Raw genomic sequence first — 21,511 nt, 5'->3', positions numbered from 1 at the left:
CCTGTTTACAGACTGAGCTCATGCGACCCTACCACTGTGAAGCTCTTAAGGCAATCCTCAGTTCCAAAAGAGGAGGCTAAACATCTGTCCCCAGGGGACTCATTGCCACCTAGATTATATGGACTTCCAAAGATCCATAAAGAAGACGGTCCCCTCAGACCTATTGTTAGTGCGATAGGTTCTCATATGTATGCTCTGACTAAATACCTAAGCAAAATGCTTCAGCCGCACATAGGCCATACTGAATCATACGTTAGGGACACTCTGTATTTCGTCAACAAGTCGTCAACCATAACCCTTCAACCTAATGCACGTTTAGTGACTTTCGATGTGGAGTTCTTTTTCACTAAAGTGCAAAGTGCCGATTGACTCGGTCATGTCTCTCATTGAACATCTGTTTCCTGAGGACATTACTAAGCTATTTACCACTGCATGACTTCCAACTATTTCTTGTGGGGTGGGAAAGTTTACAAACAGACGGACAGGTTGGCTATGGAAAGTCCACTTTTGCCCATTTTGGCTAATTTCTTTATGGAGCATTTTGAGGCAGAGGATATAGTTTCAGCACCCGTCAAACCTATGACTTGGTTGATGATACATTTGTGGTCTGGACAGAAGGTCCTGAGAATTTTCATCTATTTCTAAACCACCTAAATCAGCAATATTCTTCAATTAAACTATGGAGATGGAGTCGGACAGATGCCTTCCTTTCTTTGATGTTCTAATAAGAAAGAAACCAGACGGATTCTTATTACATACCGTCTATCGTAAGCTTATCCACACAAATCCCTATCTTTGTGCAGATTCTCACCACCATCCAGCACAAAAATATGGCATTCTAACAACACTCACCAAGAGGGCTATACGAATTTGTGAGCCATCCAGAAAGAGATGGACACACTCAAAGTCACGTTCAAGGGTAATGGTTACAGCAATATGCAGATTCATAGACCCCTGCATCCTGGAGGGATGACCGAGCAAAGCTCACAGAATGAAGTGAAGGGAACTGCCTACCTGCCTTACATTCACAACACCACAGATCGAACTGCCAAGTTCCTCCGCAAACACAATATAAAAACTGTGTATGGCACCATCACTAAAATTGCTCAGTCTAGGTAAAACCAAGGACAAGGACTTTTACATCCTGGGGTATACAAAATTCCCTGGACTTTGGGTAAGGTATACATTGGCCAAACATGCCGGTCCATTGGTACTCGTATCAAGGAACACAAACAACGTTTCAACCAGCCAGACAATTCAGAAATAGATGAGCACGCCCTATCGTCGGGTCATGATGTCGTGTTCCATGATGCTCGAGCTCTTACCCACATTAGACACTACAGGTCCAGGATTATACGGGAAGCTGTGGAAATACGTAGAAATCCTAACAATTTCAACAGGGACACTGGCTATCAATTAATACGTGGTTGCTAGCCATTAAGGATTTACGTAGGTAGTTGCCTTCCTTGTTCCTTTACTATTGTTTTGTTTCGGTGTTTTCCAAATTCGTATGTTCCTCATCACCAGATGTTTCATTCCAGACTTGTGTACACGTGTAATGTGACCGGTGGTAGTGGTGGTGATTTTTGTTTTAAGAGGAAGTACAACTAGGCAACCATCATCCTCTATATAACACTAATCAGAGGGAAACATGGAAGGGATCTGACACTTAAAAAAATGAAGGTATCGGCCAAAGGAAGACAAGGGCCACGAAGGGCGTGAAAATGAAAGACACCCTAGGCCTCCATACGTAATACCGTCGGGGTCGGAAAAGAACAAGAGTTAACGAAGGGAGGTCGGATAGGACAGATGAAAGTGAGGAGCCTGGCACAAGTAAGTGGAAGCAATGCCAGGACTCAGTTAAGGGCCCTGTGGTCGCCAACCCACACTCCGAAGTTCAGAGCCCCTTGGGCCCCTTTTAGTCGCCTCTTACAACAGGCAGGGGATACTGTGGGTGTTATTCTACCGCCCGCACCCACAGAGGGATGTTATGTGACCCCCTCTCAGACTGATTCTGATGGTGCCGTCAGCTTCCGTTTCAGATGCTAGCGCTGTACCGCGTATGGTGAGCCATATAGTGATGAATGAACATACCACTTACATTTCTATTACTAACGTCTAAATTCAAACTTCCATTCTTGGAGAAGTCTTCCTCGTGAACTGTCAAGATTTTCTTCTGAAGATGCCGAGTTCTATGCAAAACATAAAGAATTTCATCTTATTTTCTTAACATGGCATAAGCCCAAAAAGCCTATATCATGTCTATAAGTACGGGCCGTGAAAGCATCAATGGTAACATCATCATTATTATTATTAAATTAAAATTTTGAATTTTACAACATTACCAGCGGTCATACCCATCGTTCACTGGTTATTAGTTTCCTCGGTAGATCAATGGTGGTGTCCGACCCATGATCACGGGTTCAATTCCAACCAACCAAAGAAAACACTAAACGTGAAAGATTGCATTTCATTTTAGCAGATCTGCCTATAAACAGAAAACTACATATATTATTCCTATAACAGCAGCCTTCCAGTGTCTTTCTATAAGTAGGCCTAGAAGCAAAAGGGAGTAAAATACCAGCTCTCTGTTATCTGTATAATTAAGTTAGAAGTATGAGGTGAGGAATTATACACAATGAGAAACACAGGTGTCCATTCAGAAACTTTCGGTGAACGTAGAGTCTTTGAGCTATCTCTCCTTTGTTAGCAGTGGTGATCTGATGAAGCGAAGCGTAGCACATCTATTCCCCCGGTCCCCGCACCTATTAGGCATTCAGCAGCAAGCTGCACGAGGGGAGAGGGATGCAGTGTCTGGGCTGCAAGATCAGTCTCCGATGCCTTGCTCTCAGAAATACTTGCGACGTTTCAACTCATTGCATTCAAGTTTTGTAAATGGAACAATGAGCCAGATGCTTACATTATAATGTGCTTTAGATTTCAATCGTTATCATTTGAGGTTTGGGCTTCACCAATAGCCTTGGTAGCCCTCAGTATATGCCACTGGTTGGACAGGGAAGAAAGGAAGAAATAGGAATGAAGTAGAAATAGCATGGAGGCATCTTGGGGTCACCTTAATAACCTGGCTCTACTACGAGGCCAAATTTAGCACGGGAGACCTTAAGCTGAAACAGCCCTCAGGATCACTGAAGCACACAAACCTCCACACCGAGTTTGACTTCAATGATTTTTTTTCCTAATGATTTAATGTCGCACTAATACATCAGAGAGTTTTGGCGATGCAAGGATAGGGCTAGGATTGTGAAGGTAGTGGCCGTGGCCTTAATTAAGGTACAATCCCAGCAATTGCCTGGTGTGAAAGTGGGAAACCACGGAAAACCATTTTCAGGGCTGCTGATGGTGGGATTTGAACCCACCATTTCCCGAATACAAGTTCACTGCTACACAACCCTAACTCCACGGCCAATTTACTCGGTATTTGGAAATAAGAAAGCTGTTGTTCTTTGTGTGTAAAGAAAATGTACAGGTGTGCATTTCTACCAAAACAAGTGGGTTTTATTGCCCTTTTTCACATCTTTTCTAACATCACTGATATGTGCATTCGCTACTCTAACACTGTTTTACCTACAAAATGGACTTTTACTATGACCAGAGTAATGTGCAGTTGGTTTACTCTTCTCTTCTTTCTCAGCTGTTGGCCACCTTAGTGTTGAGCTGGTTGACTTTAGGGGTTCTTACTAAAATATAAGTAATTGCTTTGGTAGTCTTGAGATGACCATCCTTTCGTTTAACTGTTGTTTTTTTGTGCATAACTTACGGAAAAACAATGAGAGATTTTTTTACTGTTGATATTATGACTGAAAGTAACAAAAGCATATCTTCATACCAAATTTGGTATACATAATCTCCCCCTTCACATGTTCGATAGTGTCCACACCTGATGTGCTTTAATTATAACATTCAGTAATATCTGGTTTCATATATGGATAATAAAATACATGCTACTTGGTTGGATTTAGTATAATAAGCAACTATAGTTTTAGGCAATTGAAACCGTATGTTCTCTTCTTTATCCTGAATTCTGTCTTTACCCTAATTTACTAAGCAATCTTAGATAAATATGTAAAGATGTGATTTGCTAAATTAATAATAATAATAAAGAGGTGGGGGGATCAGATTAAGGATATTGGAAAACTACAAGTAGAGGTAGAAGTCGTATACGGTACAAAGAAGAGTGGTGGAAGGAGAGGACAAAATGAAGTTCAGTGATCATCTGCCCTACCCAGGAGCTCCCTGGGCAAGGGTGACAGAATAATAATAATAATAATAATAATAATAATAATAATAATAATAATGATGAATGATGTCTTGGCATTTAGTACAAGGCCTTTGCCATGATCTGCTTGACAAACTACATTACAGAATATATTGCACTATTTCACTCAAAAATCCTACATGCTTATTACTTCTTAGTGTTTAACTCACTTCTGTGAGCAAAATGATACAATATATACTATAATGCAAACACACACTAGTGTTCTCCCTAGAATCTTTTTAATGGGCGCAATGCCCTGCCGTTTTTACAGACCGTCTGGCTAACATAACCTAGATGTATGCCAGTTACATAATATTAATACATATTTGAGTCATTGGGTACTCCAAGTTAAAATGTAACTAGGCCTACTGTAAAACTGATTATTAAAATGATCATTATCAGCATATTGGCATCGATTACATCGGAGTTTAAATGTTTAGCTTGTCTATCATGTAGAGTTGTGTGCGAACCGGTGTCTGGATTAACGTGGAATCGCATGTAATCACTTGATTCCATATGATGTCAAACCCATAGGGCACTCCACAACATCGAGTGGTAAGCCCTGGTGTTACATGATTATGAACAAGCAGTGTAACACTAGAAGTTCAAAATACTCTGCAATGTCTTGTTCGTGATAATAACACTAAAATACGTAGGTTGAGTCATAAGTCATGGCAACTAATTTTTTTCTCACGAACAGGAGACAACACGGAAAATCTAAGATATGCATTTGGAAACGTACAGTATGTACTTGCGTATGATGCCACAAGATGGTGTATGTAAACAGCAGTGTGGGTCTAAGCATGCCCCCAAGTTCAGTGTGTGAGTGAGAGCATCACAAGATAGAAGTAAACAAGCAGGAGCAACGATCGTCGCTTACAACGGTGGGGATGGGAGGTTCTTCCACACTCGCCTTATTCGCCTGATCTGAGCCCATGTGACTATGATCTAATCCCCGAAGTCAAGAAGCCATTATGTGGACAACGGTTTGCTAACAAAGAGGACATCGTAACAGCATTTCGGAGAGAGGTGTCACACGTTAGCGATACACATGCAGCTAATGGTATTCAGCGCCTGCCCCACCGCTGGCACCGCACAGTGGAAGCCTTGGGTGATTATTTTGAAGGTCTATAACCAGTGGAGACCTGTCCTTTGTATGTAGTCTTGTGTATTTCCTGTCTGTACCGTAATAAAACAATGTTTACCAATGGCCTGTGTTCTGTCACTTTCCTGCGAGAATCTCCTGAAGTCAGAATTTGTATTCAGTCACTATGCATAAGTACATGCCCTGTATTTCCAAATGCATATCTTAGATTTTCTGTGTTGTCTCCTGTTCGCGAGAAAAAAAAATAGTTGCCATGACTTATGACTCGACCCTCGTATTAACACTGATGCTTTCACGGCCCGTACTTGTAGACATGATATGGCCTTATGGGTTTATGCCATGTCAAGAAAACAAGGTGAAAATCTTTACGTTTCGCAGAGAACTTTGCTCCGTGTCTTCAGAAGATAATCTTGACTGTTCTAAACCCAAAAGCCCATATCATGTCAACACTAAAATAGTTCAGTTTTGCAGTTAATGTCAGTCTGATATTGTTGTTAATGCTCTGAAGGGAATAAATTCATATTTTACCATATTCACTTTTTATGTAGTATTCCCCGCCCGGCTACTCATTCCTGCCACCCGGCTGACTAAAATTTCTGGGGAGAACACTGCACACTGTATTTCTTTGCTGTAAGCTATTCTTGTCCTTTTCATGTACCAGTAGATGTGATATTTTCCACATTGTTGATCGCACAGTTCGCAACTACATTTATGGGTAAGATTGTCCAGTCCTTTCCGTACATTTCCAAAGCAATAACAATGCCATTCGCATAGAATAGACTGTTATATATTTATTGTCTTTTTTTTTTTTTACACCATTTACTATTGCCTATGTAGCTGTATTAAACAGAAAGGGGTTTAAGGGGTCATTTTGGAGGACTCCATTCCATTGGGCTATCTCTTCTGAATTAAAGTTATCGTTGATGGTGACATAGTTGACTGCTGGGATGTTCTGTATTATTAGGGCGATTGGGTGCTCTTGTCCGATAAGATTCTTTAATGATTCTGTCCATCAGGTTGAAAACCTTTGTTTTTAATTAAATGCAATAATTAATATATTTTTTGTGGTTCACTTTTGATTAGTATTTTTAAATATTTTAGAGTACAGTATTGGATAGGCATGTACGTTTTCAGTAATAATATTACTTGCTGAAGTCAGTTGGGCAATAATTGCTAATTGTTTACCTGGCTCAGTATCTGAGTCATGATCCGAAGTTTACAAGTTCAATCCCGTCCAAGTTAGCCCAGTTTTTAAGGGCAGGCAAAAATCTTGGCAATCATTGTTGTGATTGTAGGTATGTTTAAAGACCTCTGATGGTGGATGGGGGCGGTATTCCTTGCCTGTCGTAAGAGGGAACTAAAAGGGACCCCAGGTGCTCTCAATTTGGGAGCATGGGTTGGTGACCACAGGGCCCTTAGCTGAGTCCTGGCATTGCTTCCACTTACTTGTCCCAGGCTCCTCACTTTCATCCAACCTGTCCGGCCTCCCTTGATCAGCTCTTTTCTGACCCCGACGGTATTAAAATTGAGACTTAGCTCTCATAGTGCATTGGCACTGCTGGTGGCTTCAAGTAGCCTATGCAGTGGCCTCCACGGTATGCACTAGCCTTGCGTCTTGGGTGGTGTGCTAAGTCCCAACTGACGAGCCTAACTTAGCACACAAGGGCGAAACGCAGGCAGCCAAGAATGAGTTAGCTGGAAAATTTATAATGTCCAATAACGGACCATTATATTGGTATTAAAGCATTCGAGGCCTAGAGAGTCTTTCATTTTCATGCCTTTCGTGCTCTTGTCTTTGTTTGGCCGATATCTTCATTTTTCAAATTGTCGGATCCCTTCCATTTTTTCTCTCTGATTAGTGTTATATAGAGGATGGTTGCCTAGTTGTACTTCCTCTTAAAGCAATAATCTCCGCCACCACCACCACCACTAATCTTCCATACTCTTTTGATATTCAGAAGAGTAAATTTAGTTGATGTATGTTCCTAGACTTTTACCATCTGTATTTATCTTCATATATTTTGTCTCTTCCCTTTTCCTGTCTTTATCCAGCTTTCTTATTATCTCACATTTCCTACCTCAGGACTGAAGATCTATTAAAATGGCTCCTCAGTTGATGTTGATGCCTCCCTCCTGATGAAGCTGGTAAGCAGAAATAAGCTTGTCGTTGTTTGAGAATACATAGATGTATAAAATTTGGGATTGACTGGAGATAGCCCTCTAATTTGAAAACAGCAGCGTATGAAGATGTAAAGATTGTCCTTGTCTAATTTTTCCATTGCTCCTTCTTCACCCTATTATGTGTTCCTTTTCATGCTCCTGTCTTTATGTATCTGCTTTCATGTTATCAACTGTTGGCAGATTGCTGTTCACAGATGTGGTCTTAGTACACCACGTAATATTGTAAGTGGCTGAGTCTTCAAGTTTGATACTTACAGAATAAGTATAATTTTGCACTAAGTATGAAGAAATTATTATACTTCCTTTCTTTTAACCATGCTATTTTTTAAAATTCTTTTTCGTAGGTGGTAATGAAGATTGCAGTTTGTTGGAGACTGTAAAGAGAGTAGTGGGAAGAAATGATGGAGACATTATTGTGGCCATTGATTCACTCTCTCCCCTCCTCTTTAGTTATGGATTTGCTCAGTGTTACAGAGATTTGCATACATTGGTTTCTAGACCTCTCTTTCCAGGTCAGTTACTAATAAAGTTCTTGCCATTGGAGTGTATTCTTATTAATGTTATTGACAGTGGTAATTTTTATTATTACTTTTATAGGAGTTAATCTAAAGCAGCTTATATGTTTGGTTCATGAAGATTTCTTGCCTGAGAGGGAATCCAGTGTTTTACGACTTCAGCACTTAGCTTCAACATACATACAGGTTGAACCCCCTCTGAGAGGCAGTCTTGGATACCCAGTTGTAAGAATTACCCATAAAAAGCCAGGAGGAAAAGTTATTAGAAAGGTATGCTTTGATTGATACTTCTTTCATGATATTTCTTTAATGGAATGAAGTAACATTTCAGCTACCCTAGCAGTACACTACGCTTTAGCACAAAGTGAACAAGTTGATATGTACCTACACACTATCTGATCAAAACTGAACTTGTCTTCTAAGTGGTCCTTGGTTATACTGTCCATTAGGGGATATATAGGGTGTGAGAGTACCTACGAAATGTCATATCATCACGGTAGAAGGGGAGACCATTCTTCCCCCAGTCTTGTAGTAAGTGTAATTAGTGATGTGGGTTGTTGGGGCCTGGAGCGAAGTTACCATTCTAGTTCATTGTATAGGTATTTTATAGGATTGAGTCAATTTCCAGAAGGCAAGTAGCATTATAATGTTGAAACACACAATGATCACATCTAAACTGGTCCTCTACTGTAGACAAGTTGCAGCTGGTCAAAATGTCGTTATTTCCTTCTGCCTTTAGGGTGCTGTGTAGTATTACAAAAGGACCAAGTCCATCCCGTGAAAAGCACTCCTACACTATATCCCCGCCTTTCATTGTGGACACTGCACAGGCTGGCATGTGTTGATTGCCTGGCATTCACTACACCCAAACCTATCTGACTACTGCAGGGTATAGCATGATTCACTGGTCAAAATCACACATCTCCACACAGACCAATGTTCGCGCTCTTTACACCACCGAACACTGTGCTTAGCATTCACTGGGGAAAAATACATTTTTGTGCGTGCACCTTGAACCCCAGTCCTCATAACTCCCTGCACACTCATGGTGTTAGCTACACAATTGGTAGCTCTACAGAATTCCCAGGACCAAGCAAGTGGCTGCGCAGTTTGGGTCATGTAGCTGTCAGCTTGCATTCAGAAGATAGTGGGTTTGAACTCCACTGTCAGTAGCCCTGAAGATGGTTTTCCGTGGTTTTCCACTTTCACATCAGGCAAATGCTGGAGCTGTACCTTAATCGAGGCCACGGTTGATTCTTTCCCACTCTTCGCCCTTTCCTGTCCCATCGTCACTGTAAGACCTATTTGTGTCAGTGCAATGCAAAACAAATTGTAAAAAAAAAAAAGAAATCCCAGGCGATTATCCCACACCTCTTTCTTCAGTGGTCGATGGTTCATGATATTCGGCACAAGTGGCCTAACTGGCCATAGTTTTATTGTGGTTGTGGCTTCCTGTTTCACAACCACATTCCTGACGATCGACTAGGGCACCTCAAGAAGGGCAGAAATGGCCATGACTGGTTACTGATGTAATAACAAATCATTCCATGTTTGAAGTCAAGAATCCCTGTTGCTCCACCCATTCTGAAGGTATCTCGTAGCACTGAACAACATCAAGCCACCTTGATAGCAGTAGTGGCTGTCGTAGTGACATGTAGGTTCTAGTTTACGTCTACAGAGGGGTGTCCGGATACTTTTGATCAGGTAGTGTGTATGACATGCAGGAACTATTTTGTATTGCAGAAATACTCTTTTATCCCTTTCCACCCTGAGCCACACGATCGTGCGGGTTGGGTTTTTATTTTATTAAAAGAAAACTAGCCTGTTTCCGTGCGTCACACCGGGCTGGAATGACCGTGCGGTTCCGCGCTTCGTATTGCAGCTGTTTTTATTTCAATAGTTGGGCAAAAGGAGGCAGCATATGTGTTTAAACTTTTGTAAACAAAACATACCATGCGGCCTCAAGTTAAATTGTCCCTTTGTTATTGTCTTTTACGTATTGATTTCATTGTGAATCTTTTTAAAACATCCTAGAATCATCATAGAAGGTATACATATCCTTAACAATGCTATTTTTTGAACCTAGTGGTTATAATAAACTGTCAATCTGTAACTAGCACGATGTTGTGGGTTAGGGTTTAATTTGAGGTAATGATGTGTTTCTAACCTCAAAAGTGATCATTAGTAATCTGGGAAGATTTCTCTAATTAAGCATTAGTATACTTATGGGAATACAAAATACATGTATTTATATGAATTTTAGAGATATCAGATGAAGAAATAGCGAGGTTAACCTATGCATCTGATTGTAAGGACTTACTCAGTGAAGATGGTGATGATGCTGAGTGGGTACCTGAACCTATATCTTCACACGTAGGCAATGATTCTGATGATTCTCATCACGGTGGCGATATTGATGAAGAGGAAGAACACACAGGAGATAATGATTCTATTGATTATCATCTGTAATCATTTACCTACACGTCAATCACAGAGTCCCCAACCGGCATCGAACCGAAGACTACTTTTCAAAGAATATTCTGTTTATGTAAGTCCTATATTGATGTTTTATAACCTATTTTACTTCATATATTTGATTCACTGTAAATAAAAATCATCCATTTACAGAATTTCATATTCTCAACATGTGTCATTCAGCAAAGAAATGTGCTCAAATAAACCCTAACTAGCATGATCGTGCAGCTTGTTTTCCACGAACGGCGAAGAAAATATTTTAAAATTATTTTTCCTGAAATCTAGGTTCAAAATTACGTACATTGAATTAAGAAAAAAATTCAAATTTCAAAGAAAATATCTGTGTGGAAAGGGGTATGCTAGTCATCTGTTAGTTTCCTTGAAAAGTATCTTTTTCAGTCCAGAATGTATTGAGTATATTGTCAGATTCATTTTAGATAGAGCAGTTCTACTTTGATGGAGAAGGACATGTAACGAGCTCTGATGTACAACACTTACCTGATATACCTGTGCCTGCTGTAGTAGATTCAGTTAACAGTATGGATGAACTGACAACTTTCAAGCTTGGGCTGCATGAGGAGGAGATAAGAGCACGCAGCCAACTTGTTCTACCTTACCTCAAGTGAGTCATTCTGAGGGATCTGTGTTTTTTTAATTTTTTTTTTTTTTTTTTTTTTTTTTTTTTTTAACTAAGACTTCCATTTATGATATCATATCAACTGAGATATCCGAATTATAAAGTGTTTTAGAATCTTAGTAACAGCTTCAGAGCTGTCATAATCCTAGGTGAACAGTTTTAAAATACGACCACACCTTGGGCTCAAACCTGAATTCCTCATTTGTAAAAGAGATTCTCTTCTGTGCAGATCATGTGTTCTATTCCTAACTCACATCATTACAGAAAGGTGGAAATAGAGGGCTGCACTGGTCATGAAACTGTTTCTCATATAACACAACTACTTGCCGATAGATGCCCACTTCTAAGACACAAAATTGTGCAGGCAGAGTAGCCGGTATAAACTACCATGAGTGTGTCAAGAAGTATTTTTGTGATTTACGTACTTTCAGGTATTAGTATGGGTGATTAGCAGGTTATTGAATAAAATTAATGACTCCTTGTCTTCTGCTGGTCATCATCTTCCATCTTCTTCTGACTGTCTTTTATCTCCTTTATCATCCTCTCCTGGCTTTCTTCCATCTTCCTATAACCTTCTTCCAACTTATTTATCAACCTCTGCTGGCCTTCATTCATGCTTTCTATCATCCTCTGGTGGCCTTCTTCCAATCTTCTTCTCCATTTTCTTCATCATATCGAAGAGCAAATTTAACTGAACCTCCATTTTCGTGTAGCCTCTGGTCTCAACTCGCATGCAGTAATTAACATTCATACATACATACATACATACATTATCATTATAGACTGTTATGCCTTTCAGCGTTCAGTCTGCAAGCCTCTGTGAATTTATTCAACATCGCCACAAGCCTCTATTTGCAACTAGTGTTGTGGCCTCCTTTAGTTCTATACCTCTTATATTTAAATCGTTAGAAACCGACTCTAACCATCGTCGTCTTGGTCTACCTCTACTTCTCTTACCCTACATAGCAGAGTCCATTATTCTCCTAGGTAACCTATCCTCCTCCATTCGCCTCACATGACCCCACCACCGAAGCCGGTTTATGCGTACAGCTTCATCCATCGAATTCATTCCTAAATTAGCCTTTATCTCCTCATTCCAAGTACCCTCCTGCCATTGTTCCCACCTGTTTGTACCAGCAATCATTCTTGCTACTTTCATGTCTGTTACTTCTAACTTATGAATAAGATATCCCGAGTCCACCCAGCTTTCGCTTCCGTAAAGCAAAGTTGGTCTGAAAACAGACTGATGTAAAGATAGTTTCGTCTGGGAGTTGACTTCCTTCTTACAGAATACTACTGATCGCAACTGCGAGCTCACTGCATTAGCTTTACTACACCTTGATTCAATCTCACTTACTATATTACCATCCTGGGAGAACACACAACCTAAATACTTGAAATTATCGACCTGTTCTAGCTTTGTATCACCAATCTGACATTCAATTCTGTTGAATTTCTTACCTACTAACATCAATTTAGTCTTTGAAAGGCTAATTTTCATACCATACTCATTGCACCTATTTTCAAGTTCCAAGATATTAGACTTCAGGCTTTCGGCACAATCTGCCATTAAGACCAAGTCGTCAGCATAGGCCAGACTGCTTACTACATTTCCACCTAATTGAATCCCTCCCTGCCATTTGATACCTTTCAGCAGATGATCCATGTAAACTACGAACAACAAAGGTGAAAGATTACAACCTTTTCTAACCCCTGTAAGTACCCTGAACCAAGAACTCATTCTACCATCAATTCTAACTGAAGCCCAATTGTCAACATAAATGCCTTTGATTGCTTTTAATAATCTACCTTTAATTCCATAGTTCCCCAGTATGGCGAACATCTTTTCCCTCGGTACCCTGTCATATGCTCTCTCTAGATCTTCTTCTTCTTCTTTCGGTGCCTATCCGTTTCGGATGTTGGCGATCATGATGGCTATTTTCGTCTTGTTTGTGGCAGAGCGGAACAGTTCAACTGATGACATATTGCACCAGCCTCTAAGATTGTCAAGCCAAGATATTCTTCTTCTTCCAGGACCTCTTTTGCTGTTGATTTTCCCCTGGAGTATTTTTTGGAGTAGGTTGTATCTATCTGTGTTGCGCATTATATGTCCCAGATACTGCAGCTTTCGGCATTTCACTATCTTGATCAACTGAGGTGTTGTGTTCATCCTTCTCATTACTTCCACGTTTGTAATTCTCTGGGTCCAAGATATTCTCAGGATCCGCCTATAAAGCCATGTTTCAAAAGCCTCCAGCTTCTTCTCTGTGTTTTTATTTAAGGTCCATATCTCTACACCATATAAAAGAACAGAAAATACATAACAGTGCAGAAGTCTGATTTTAGTCCCTAAAGTTAGATTGTGGCTTTTAAACACATTACTCATTTTCTGGAACACACTTCTTGCTTTTCCAATGCGTACCTTGACTTCTTGTGAGCAATCCCAGTCTTCATTTATTATGGTTCCAAGGTATGTATATTGTTTTACCCTTTCTATACTCTAGATCTATGAAACATAAACACATCTGCCTATTCCTATTGTAGTATTTTTCAATTACCTGGCGCATACTGAAAATCTGATCCTGACAGCCTCTCTGTGGTCTGAAACCACATAGGTTTTCATCCAACTTCCTCTCAACGACTGATCGCACCCTCCCTTCCAAGATACCAGTGAATACTTTGCCTGGTACACTAATCAATGAGATACCTCGATAGTTGTTGCAATCCTTCCTGTTCCCTTGCTTATAGATAGGTGCAATTACTGCTTTTGCCCAATCTGAAGGTACCTTACCAACACTCCATGCTAATTTTACTACTCTATGAAGCCATTTCATCCCAGCCTTCCCACTATACTTCACCATTTCAGGTCTAATTTCATCTATTCCTGCTGCTTTATGACAATGACTCAAAACACTGTTCATTTCCTTTTTCCCTCCCTTCCTAAGATTCTTTATTACCGTCCAGAAAGGTTTCCCTGCTGCTTGACCTAGCCTTTCTAGGTTGTTACCAAAATCTTCCCATGACTTCTTTTTGGATTCAACAACTATTTGTTTCGCTCTGTTTCTTTCATCAACATACAATTCCCTGTCTGCAACGGCCCTTGTTTGAAGCTATTTCTGGTAAGCCTTCTTTTTACGTTTACATGCTGCTCTCACTTCATCATTCCACCAAGATTTTTACTATCTTTACACACAGTTGTTGCTAGGCATTCCCTTGCTGTTTCTACTACAGCATCCCTGTATGCCACCCATTCTCTTTCTATATGCTGAACCTGCTTACTCTCTACTGTTTGAAACTTCTCACTAATCATATCCATGCACTTCTGTCTAATTTCCTCGTCCTGGAGATTTTCCACCCTTATTCATTTGCAGACAGATTTTACTTTCTCTATCCTAGGCCTAGAGATACTTAGTTCACTACAGATCAGACAGTAGTCTATATCATCGAAAAATCCCCGGAAAACTCTTATATTCCTAACAGACTTCCTGAATTTGAAGTCGGTTAAGATATAATCTATTATGTATTTGGTACCCCTAGCCTCCAATGTGTAGCTGTGAATAGTCTTATGCTTGAAGAATGTATTCATAACTGCTAAACCCATACTAGCACACAAGTCCAGCAAACGCTTTCCATTCCCATTAGCTTCCATATCTTCCCCACATTTACCAATCACCCTTTTGTATCCTTTAGTTCTATTTCCAACTCTCACATTGAAATTGCCCATTAGCACTATTCTATCCTTGCTGTTGACCCTGACCACGATGTCACTCAATGCTTCATAAAACTTGTCAACTTCAACTTCATCTGCACCCTCACACAGTGAATACATGGAAACAATTCTGGTCCTAATTCCTCCAACCAACAAATCTACCCACATCATTCGCTCATTTACGTGCCTAACAGAAACTATGTTGCATGCAATGGTATTCTTGATAAACAGCCCTACCCCAGACTCTGCCCTTCCCTTTCTAACACACGTCAAGTACACTTTATAATCTCCTATCTCTTCCTCGTTATCTCCCCTTATCACTTACTCCTAGCATATCCACATGCATCCTCTTTGCTGATTCAGCCAGTTCTACTTTATTCCATAAGCCTCATTAATATTGATAGCTCCCCTTCAAATTCCATTTCGTTCGCCAAGTTGTTTCCAAGGAGTCCCTCGCCTGTCAAATGGCAGTGGGAGTCCGTTATTCCCATAGGTCCGAGGCTTGCTTAAAATGTTCTGAGCTTGGTAAATTCATGAAGCAGGATGCTACCCTACTTGCACATAGTCCAAGTGAGAATCTCTCCTCTAACGGGTTATGGACCACCGGTGGATTGTATAGTCCTAGCCGCCTGAGCACAAGGAGGGCCTGGACTCAGAATATGTCTGAGATGCCCACTCCCATTCCATAGCAACTGGTATCCCGACTGTCAGGACCACTTACTAGGCCACTCAGCCGTTGTCCATGGTTCACGAACTAGGACGTGACTACAGTAACCCACAAACAATTAACCCAGGATGAAAACTTGAAGATTAATATGTGTGTGTATTCACTATACACCGATGTTCTGGAATGCTCCCGATGGCGGTCTAAACCTGCAATATCTGGTCTCCTGATTACATGCGGTTTCTTCTAACTTCCGACACCAGTTTGTTACAAATAAAACCCTGTCTGTTTCTTTACTCTAATTTATTTCAGGATGACCCAATAAATGCACACACACACAATTCTAATTAACCATGAATAGCCACATGTACTAATTGTTGTCTATTTACAAGTCTCTCTTCCTTACGGCACAGCAGGCGGTCCGGCCCATTGTTATACCAGGAGACGGCTAATCCTTGCTTTCTCTTCCCCAAATCCAGTCACCTCATGTAGCAGCTGTGTGTTGACCGCCAGATTTGAACACGGTGCTACTGGTTACATAACATACGATGACTATTCCGTGGTTCGACTCCAGAGACAGTCCAGTAATTCACACAGTCACATGCAGTGAACAACTGAACAGCAACAGCTCAACAGTATACAACAGCAGGATGATACAACAGCAAACACCAACACAGGTCCATTTACCCACACGCTTATGATAGCGGCTTCCCTTGCTGACTCCTAGTGTCCCACCTAGGTCTGAACGACGAGCTGTTGTGTTGTGGTGTCTGAGAGTCTAGTGAGTAGGTGGGCTGCAGACGACGCTTAATGTTATTTGCTTTACGTCCCGCTAACTACTTTTAGGTTTTCAGAGAGCAGATGGTGCTGTTGTATGTATTGTATGTAAAGGTAGTTGCATATAAGGGTAATGTCCAGATAAAGGAGGTGACTAATACTGGCAGATTACTGAAATTTACATATAATATTAAAGACATTTACAAAAAGATAAAAAATTTGAAGGCTTGAAAAGCAGTTGGGATTGAGAAAATTCCTGGGGATATACCTATAATCCCGAATACCACCCGCACTTTCCCCCCCAAAATATTTGTTCTAAATCTTGGGTGCGGGTTGTATTCAAGCCGTTCATTTTCGTAAATATTTACTATATTTACATGCAGTATTGAAATAGATTTGAATATGGGTACCGTACTCAATATATCACATGTAAATGGGCATTCAGGTCTTATTGTGTTTCAGTTGCATTCTAGAAAACATGATCAATTTTTTTCTCAATACGGTTACAGTGGCATGTAAACGCGAAATGTAAGGTAATGAAATACGGTAAATCAAAGAATATGGGTAAACATGAAAGCCGCTGCTGTGGATACTTGATCGTCATTTGTTTCACGTGTTGTTGGCATGCTGGATTCGCGAATAGCTGATCTCGCGGGATATCATACTTTGTGAGAGTCGAGACTGTTAGTTACGGAAATCTACCTTGCTCACATTCGAGTTCCGTATCTGTCCTGTTAAAGTGCCGCCTCGATAGTAAGTGATGGATTCAAAACGGCGTCTGCGGTCATTTACTGTGCATGAGAAACTTAAAGTTGTAAGCGAAGCTGAAATATACGGAAATCGTGCTGTTGGAATAAAGTACGATATTGATGAATCGTGTATTCGTGATTGGCGGAAGAAGAAGGAAAACTTCTAAAAAGTAACAGCGATTCCAGAGCATTCCGCGAGCGGAGTGCAGTGTTTCCGGAAATTGAAGAAAGACTCCACAAATTTGTGATAGAAAAACGTGAGTTAGGAAATGGTGTTTCTAGTGAAATGTGTCAATTGAAAGCACTAGAGATCTCAGAAGAACTCAAAACACAGGGTTTTACTGCAAGCCTTAGATGGATCCATAACTTTTATTAAAGAAAGGGATTGTGCATTCGGAGATGTAGTCTATTTCACAACTTCTCCCCGGGGCGTATGAAGAAAAATTAAAGGCCTTTCAGCGTCACATTATTCATTTGAGGAAGCAAAATTTTTATTTGCTGTCACAAATTGGGAATGCTGAACACCTGTCTATTTTGAAATACCGTTGGAAAATACAGTGGATACGAAGGATTCTAACAGGGGTAATGAAAAGCAACGATGCACGGTAATGTTGTGCGTATAAGTGGATGGAACCAAACTTCTTCCATGTGTGGTTCTGAAAAGGAAAACACTTCCGAAAGGAAACTTGCCGTCCGGTGTTATAGTTAGAACATGTAAGTCCGGCTGGATGGTCAGTGCATTAGTTGAGGACTGGGTGAAGTGCTTTTGGCAAAATCGCCCGGAAGCTTTGTTACAAAAACGAAACATGCTCGTGTTGGACAGTTACTAAGGACATACAACTGACGCCGTAAAAGATATGATGGGGAAAGGAAAAACTGATCTTGCAATAATTTCTGGAATACTCACTTCTATTCTGCAGCTGTTAAATGTGTGCGTGAACCGGCCTTTCAAAACTGCAATGAAACAGTTGTACACCGAATGGATGTCTAATGGTGATCACGCATTAACATCAACCGGACGAATGAAGAGGCCTGAAGTGAGACTAATATGCAGCTGGATCAAGACCGCATGGGCGCGCATTCCCAGCGATCTAGTGTCCAAAATCTTTAAGAAACTTGGAATTTCAAATTCAGTGGACAGTAGTGAGGACGACTATTTGTGGAAAGATGCCAGCGACAAAAGTACCTATGGTGAAACTTCAGATGACGACGGTGAATTGTGAATGATCTGAGCATTAAACAGATTTTATTTACAATTTTTATGATGATTTTATTAATTGTAAGCTGTTTGAATTTATATTTGTGGTATATTTGAATAAATAGGTATGTAAGTTATTTGATTTTTGATTTTTTTCTGTATTTTGTCATCTCAAATGTAGGGTGCGGGTATTATTCAGTGGCGGGTGGTATTTGGGATTATACGGTATTAAAGACAATGAGTTGTTATTTAGTGCCATATCTGAAATACTTATTTGATTACTGTTTGCATGAAGGAGCAACACTAAATGAATGGAGAGTTGCAATAGTAGCCCCAGGGTACAAGGGAATAGGGGATAAACATAAAGTGGATAATTACAGGACAGTCAGCTTGATATGTTGGAAAAACATTCTTTCTGATTATATTAAATATTTATTTATAACTGTTAGGTTCTTCAGTCTGTCAATATTAATTTTTTTAAATAAATTTATAAACTACCTGAAAAAGAAAACATATGGTAACAGAATTTTATCTGAAAAAGGAACAACTTAATTACCATTTTCCACTTATCATAATGGCTTTTTAGGTTTACCTTATTGTAAGGAAAGTAGGCTTATATTAATTACCTTATTGTTGTGTGATCTTTGTGTACTATCCTAGACAATATTTCTTTACTTTCATTTTTATTTTGCACAGAATAAATTTACCACACTATGAATTAAGAACAGGCCAGGAAGAGTGGAATAGATTTAAAGAAATAATTGTGGGCACTACAGTCAATATGGTTGAAAAAATGAGCACCAAAATCAACGAGAAGGAAACTTGCTGGTGGAATGAGACTTTCCAGAGAGGAAGGAAAGAGATAAGGAGAACCAAAAGGATACATACATACATACATACATACATACATACGTTATCATTATAGACTGTTATGTCTTTCAGCGTTCAGTCTGCAAACCTCTGTGAATTTATTAAACGTCGCCACAATCCTCGATTTGCAACTAGTGCTGTGGCCTCATTTCTATACCTCTTATCTTTAAATCGTTAGAAACCGACTCTAACCATCGTCGTCTTGGTCTACCTCTACTTCTCTTACCCTCCATAGCAGAGTCCATTATTCTCCTAGGTAACCTATCCTCCTCCATTCGCCTCGCATGACCCCACCACCGAAGCCGGTTTATGCATACAGCTTCATCCATCGAGTTCATTCCTAAATTAGCCTTTACTCCTCATTCCGAATACCCTCCTGCCATTGTTCCCACCTGTTTGTGCCAGCAATCATTCTTGCTACTTTCATGTCTGTTACTTCTAACTTATGAATAAGATATCCCAGTCCACCCAGCTTTCGCTTCCGTAAAGCAAAGTTGGTCTGAAAACAGACTGATGTAAAGATAGTTTCGTCTGGGAGTTGACTTCCTTCTTACAGAATACTGCTGATCGCAACTGCGAGCTTACTGCATTAGCTTTACTACACCTTGATTCAATCTCACTTACTATATTACCATCCTGGGAGAACACACAACCTAAATACTTGAAATTATTGACCTGTTCTAGCTTTGTATCACCAATCTGACATTCAATTCTGTTGAATTTCTTACCTACTAACATCAATTTAGTCTTTGAAAGGCTAATTTTCATACCATACTCATTGCACCTATTTTCAAGTTCCAAGATATTAGACTGCAGGCTTTCGGCACAATCTGCCATTAAGACCAAGTCGTCAGCATAGGCCAGACTGCTTACTACATTTCCACCTAACTGAATCCCTCCCTGCCATTTGATACCTTTCAGCAGATGATCCATGTAAACTACGAACAACAAAGGTGAAAGATTACAACCTTTTCTAACCCCTGTAAGTACCCTGAACCAAGAACTCATTTTACCATCAATTCTCACTGAAGCCCATTTGTCAACATAAATGCCTTTGATTGCTTTTAATAATCTACCTTTAATTCCATAGTTCCCCAGTATGGCGAACATCTTTTCCCTCGGTACCCTGTCATATGCTTTCTCTAGATCTATGAAACATAAACACAACTGCTTATTCCTATCGTAGCATTTTTCAATTACCTGGCGCATACTGAAAATCTGATCCTGACAGCCTCTCTGTGGTCTGAAACCACACTGGTTTTCATCCAACTTCCTCTCAACGACTGATTGCACCCTCCCTTCCAAGATGCCAGTGAATATTTTGCCTGGTACACTAATCAATGAGATACCTCGATAGTTGTTGCAATCCTTTCTGTTCCCTTGCTTATAGATAGGTGCAATTACTGCTTTTGCCCAATCTGAAGGTACCTTACCAACACTCCATGCTAATTTTACTACTCTATGAAGCCATTTCATCCCAGCCTTCCCACTATACTTCACCATTTCAGGTCTAATTTCATCTATTCCTGCTGCTTTATGACAATGACTCAAAACACTGTTCATTTCCTTTTCCCCTCCCTTCCTAAGATTCTTTATTACTGTCCAGAAAGGTTTCCCTGCTGCTTGACCTAGCCTTTCTAGGTTGTTACCAAAATCTTCCCATGACTTCTTTTTGGATTCAACAACTGTGTGTTTCGCTTTGTTTCTTTCATCTACGTACAAATCCCTGTCTGTCTCGGCCCTTGTTTGGAGCCGTTTCTGATAAGCCTTTTTACGTTTACAAGCTGCTCTCACTTCATCATTCCACCAAGATGTTCGCCTTTTCCCATCTTTACACACAGTTGTTCCTAGGCATTCCCTTACTGTTTCTACTACAGCATCCCTGTATGCCACCCATTCACTTTCTTTATCCTGAACCTGCTTACTGTCTACTGTTCGAAACTTCTCACTAATCATATCCGTGTACTTCTGTCTAATTTCCTCGTCCTGGAGATTTTCTACCCTTATTCGTTTGCAGACAGATTTCACTTTCTCTACCCTAGGCCTAGAGATACTTAGTTCACTACAAATCAGATATGCACTATGAGGTTCGGTGTGGGAATCAACATCTATATCACCTGATGACCAGGCAGGCATCAATTTTTGGTATTGAGACAAAGTCTCCCATAGTGCGTTGGCACTGCCAGTGGCTCCAAATAGCCTACGCAGTGGCCTCCACGTTGTGCACTAGCTATGCGTATTGGTGGGTATGCTACTTACCAACTGATGAGCCCAACTTAGCACATTGGGGCGAAACGCTGGCAACCAGTAATGAGTTAGCTGGAAAATTTATATTGTCCAAGAGAAAGATATACA

At 40.3% G+C, this 21,511-nt stretch overlaps 1 protein-coding gene across 4 annotated transcripts in view; it reads left to right on the top strand.

Annotated features, from left to right (window-relative positions):
- Elp5 (Elongator complex protein 5) overlaps positions 1 to 21,511 on the top strand; it is a 34,598-nt gene that overhangs the window by 2,458 nt on the left and 10,629 nt on the right. For 2 of the 4 annotated variants that reach the window (XM_067136454.2, XM_067136456.2), the window contains exons 3-5: positions 7,907 to 8,074; positions 8,160 to 8,347; positions 10,990 to 11,174. In XM_067136454.2, coding sequence (XP_066992555.1) covers positions 7,907 to 8,074; positions 8,160 to 8,347; positions 10,990 to 11,174 — 541 coding nt within the window. The remainder of the gene's footprint in view (positions 1 to 7,906; positions 8,075 to 8,159; positions 8,348 to 10,989; positions 11,175 to 21,511) is intronic. The other 2 variants (XM_067136455.2, XM_067136457.2) reach the window with 2 other exon arrangements.

The sequence above is a fragment of the Anabrus simplex genome, chromosome 1 (assembly GCF_040414725.1).
Source record: "Anabrus simplex isolate iqAnaSimp1 chromosome 1, ASM4041472v1, whole genome shotgun sequence".
Lineage (NCBI taxonomy): Eukaryota > Metazoa > Arthropoda > Insecta > Orthoptera > Tettigoniidae > Anabrus > Anabrus simplex.
Note: the sequence above shows the minus strand (reverse complement) of the source record. Positions and strands in the feature narration are given on the sequence as shown.